A 4,004-nucleotide genomic window follows, 5' to 3' on the forward strand; every position below is an offset into this window, starting at 1 on the left:
TGAAATAAGTTCAAATGTAAGGCTTCTTTTAAAACATGAAAAAAAATTTTTCACATTATTAAATGTATATTTCTTCTTCCTCAAGGTGATTCTAATGAATATAAACAAAATTTCAGTATCTTTTAAAAAATGTATTTAAATTGTTACACATTTAGAAGAAATACATTAAAATGAATTCAGTATATATGAGAACTGAACATCTGTACTTTTTAAACTACAATATCCTTTTTTGGAATGCCAAAGTTTGTTTTCATCCAGTATACTGTAATGAAACACTCGTCATGTTTCAAATTGAAGTTTTTGGTTCAGTGAAACAGTAATTTAAATAAGCGAGGTTTTGTTTTGTTTTGTTTTTTTAAATGGGGATTATGTTGATTTTATGGCTTTTTATTACAAGGAATTCTGAACATGCAGGACTTGAACTTTCTTATATAGTAGTTCTCAGACTAGAGAAACCTTTCCTGTTCTGTGGCTTGGGTTAGTGTTTAGCAGTATTTTTAGTAACCGTCCTAAGTCAGTAGCTATGTAAGCACTGAGTGAAGATGGAGTCACAGGGCAAACTGGGCTTGCTTCCCACAGGGAGGGCTGGGAGTTGAGCAGGAAGGAAGGCCTGTTCAGCAGTGCCTTGGGTGCAACTATGTCTGAGTAGGCAGTCGGTATCACAATGTCTCCCTTGTGCAAAGTAACTCTCTTAGTGAGTGCTCAGATATGTGAGGAAAAAGTATTTGGGTAAGTGAAGAAGCTTGGGGTGTTTCAAAGAGATTCTTTTAATGTTTTTGTGGTATTTGGATTTAAGGGAGTGTACTGTTTGTTGCTGCAAAGTACTGGCTTTGTTTTCAGTGGCATTTTAGACTTTAGAACAAGCTCTTACTGCAGGCAGATTGAAGCGTCTTTCTTTCTGAAAATGTGAGCTTAATTTTAAAAGTGTGATTTGTTTGTGATGAAAAGTTAATTTGTGCTTCTGGAAATCAATGAAAATTAATTGTAGCAGTCATTTATAGGAATGAATTCTCTTAAAAATCTACTGTTTCCTGTCATTTTCATTCTGAAATCAGAGCCAACTTGTGACAGTGATAAAAACCACCTAAAACTGATTATGAGTGTTTAGATGTATAATGTTGATTTCCAGGATAATTTGCCTGTTTTAAAACAGTGTGGCAGTTAATTGTTTACATGACTGTGATATAAAAGTTTTATAATTTACTTCATTTTGAATGATATTAAGTTCAGTTTTCACCAGAAGAACTGGTTATGCTTTTAAAAATCTTGATATTGTGATTAACATAAATGGCTGGTATTTTAGAATATTATTTTATATTTTCAGCAACATTTAATTATCAAGCTATAAGAGTTAACTTTTATGGAGTATGTACATGTTTATAGTCTTTTTCTTTTGAATCTGTCTAGTGGAGTGTGACAACATGAACCGCTTTGACCGATCAGACAGAAATGTTCGGCAGCCTCAGGAAGGTTTTTGGAAAAGGCCACCCCAGAGGTGGAGTGGACAGGAGCATTACCATCTCAGCCACCCTGACCACTATCATCACCATGGAAAAAGTGACTTGAGCAGGTAAGTACTGTTCTAACTTAGATTTTATTTGCTGTCCTCTGATTTTGAATTATAATTCTCCCTTTTCCACAACCCTCAAAAAACCTGTTTTTGTCTGGTTTGTTTTAGAGGCACCAAAAGCACTTCAAGTTTTATGTGGTACTAATTGGAATAATATGTCTAATTTGTTCTTTTTGACCCAAATGTTTTTTCATTAGTTTTATCATAAATATAAATACTCTATGTATATCTGCTGTTTGGACTTCAAGTTATGGTATGATTTTCTAGCTCTCATTTGGAAATGATGAAATGTTAATTTTGTTAAATTTCATAGTTTTTCCAAATAATATTTAAAATTCGTGCCAAGTGATTGGTCGTCTTTTGCTCATGTAATAAGTTAAAATTTAAAATTCCACAAGTACCATTAAAACAGAGGAAGGTACTGTTTAGTGCTGAAGGTACTGTTATAGTCTTTTTTTTTTCAAAGTAGAGGATAGTCTTTAAATTGATCAGATCTTATTTTGTAATGAGACTCCGTAGTCACTCAAACCTGGGATCAAAACCTGACCTGGCGCAGATTAGCTTTGCAAGCTTAGATAATTTATTTAAACCATCTCCACTTTACTATCTTTAAAACATAATTAATAATATCTTTCTCTCAGTGTTTGAGAATCAGGGATAAAAGTGCCTAGAGTAGTGGGTAGTTTACAGTAGACACCCTATGGAAGTTACTAGGTTTTCCTTTTCACTTTCTTATCTCATTCCACAGGGATTTCAGGTCATTTTGGAGCACATTTACAATACAAATAGGACAACTGGTTTAAAGAAATAATGGAAGAAAAACATGGTGTTGTATAGTTCCTAAAGTGAGGGAAAACATTGATTCTAAGATTCTTTGCAGTGACAGCAAAGAATAAAATTTGATTTATTACAACATACACAGTATGCATAAGATAAAGGATGTGTTTTTTTCCTGAATTAATTTGTCAGAAAAGTTAAGCAACATTTTCAAACAACTGTTCCTTGGATGTCAACAGTTGTAGAAAAAGAGAGGGTCGCCGGTCAAATGAGTATGAGAATGAATAGATTATAAATATTTTTTAAATGGCACACTCCATTGCGCTTTTATGTATAAATATAGTACTGTGATTTTGCAAAAGGTGGTAAAAGATATAATATGTAGCCATTTTCCAAAACATATGATCACAAATCCCTTATACTTAGTTTATTTTAAGGGACTATGGTGTGGATCATGCACACAAGTGGTTCTTACTGAGGAGAGAAAAATGTACAGCATTCTTAGGGGTTGCTAATTTGACTGACTTAGTACAGAACTTCCCAACAATTGGGCTGAGGTATACTGGTTTGTTGTGAATGGATATAGATTGATCAGTTCATTGACACTCTCAATCTTTGGGGTGTTGGTGCTAGGTTTGAGACACCCAGATCCACCTGAGCAAGTTATGGGATGGGTGGTACAGAAAGAAACCTCCTCCAAGATGAGCCTTACCCCAGCATAACTTAAAACTATTAATCTCTCTCTGTGCCTTGATATTAGAAAGGTTTGGGTGTACTAGCCCCAGGGCCTTTTCAATATTGCATGTGCAAAAGTCCTTTTTCCATTCTAAAACTTCCTGAGTATTGCTTCGCTTTCTTCTGTCCCTTAACTCCCATTATTATTGTCATTAGTTATAGGATCATGCCTTATCCTTTACTCAGGGGTGTTGGAAGACTGGTGGTTGAGAACTAATACATCCACTCATGTTCTTATCATAATACTCCTCTGTCTTTTTACCTGGTCTAATCTTCCTCTTTTCTTTTCCGCCTAGACCTCCTTTTTTTCTACACCTTTTGATATGCTATCTGGAATTCTCTCATATCCTAGCAAACTCACATTCTTCATCTCTTCACCTACATTCTCCTAATCATAACTGAAACCTAGCTCTTTCCCAAATGTACTACCTCCCCAGGAACATTTTTTTTTTCTTATTATTATTATTATACTTTAAGTTCTAGGGTACATGTGCATAATGTGCAGATTTGTTACATATGTATACTTGTGCCATGTTGGTGTGCTGCACCCATCAACTCGTCAGCACCCATCAACTCATCATTTACATCAGGTATAACTCCCAATGCAATCCCTCCCTGCTTCCCCCTCCCTACAATAGGCCCTGGTGTGTGATGTTCCCATTCCCGAGTCCAAGTGATCTCATTGTTCAGTTCCCACCTAAGAGTGAGAACATGCGGTGTTTGGTTTTCTGTTCTTGTGATAGTTTGCTGAGAATGATGGCTTCCAGCTGCATCCATGTCCCTACAAAGGACACAAACTCATCCTTTTTTATGGCTGCATAGTATTCCATGGTGTATATGTGCCACATTTTCTTAATCCAGTCTGTCACTGATGGACATTTGGGTTGATTCCAAGTCTTTGCTATTGTGAATAGTGCGCAAT

General features: G+C 35.4%; 1 protein-coding gene across 1 annotated transcript in view; it reads left to right on the forward strand.

Moving 5' to 3' along the window:
* Positions 1 to 4,004, forward strand: part of CCSER2 (coiled-coil serine rich protein 2) — a 199,473-nt gene that overhangs the window by 107,802 nt on the left and 87,667 nt on the right. The window contains 1 exon segment of the mRNA XM_017883729.1: positions 1,408 to 1,570. Within this exon segment, the coding sequence (XP_017739218.1) occupies positions 1,408 to 1,570 (163 nt within the window).

This window comes from Rhinopithecus bieti, unplaced genomic scaffold (assembly GCF_001698545.2).
Source record: "Rhinopithecus bieti isolate Rb0 unplaced genomic scaffold, ASM169854v2 scaffold_12689, whole genome shotgun sequence".
Taxonomy (NCBI): Eukaryota; Metazoa; Chordata; class Mammalia; order Primates; family Cercopithecidae; genus Rhinopithecus; species Rhinopithecus bieti.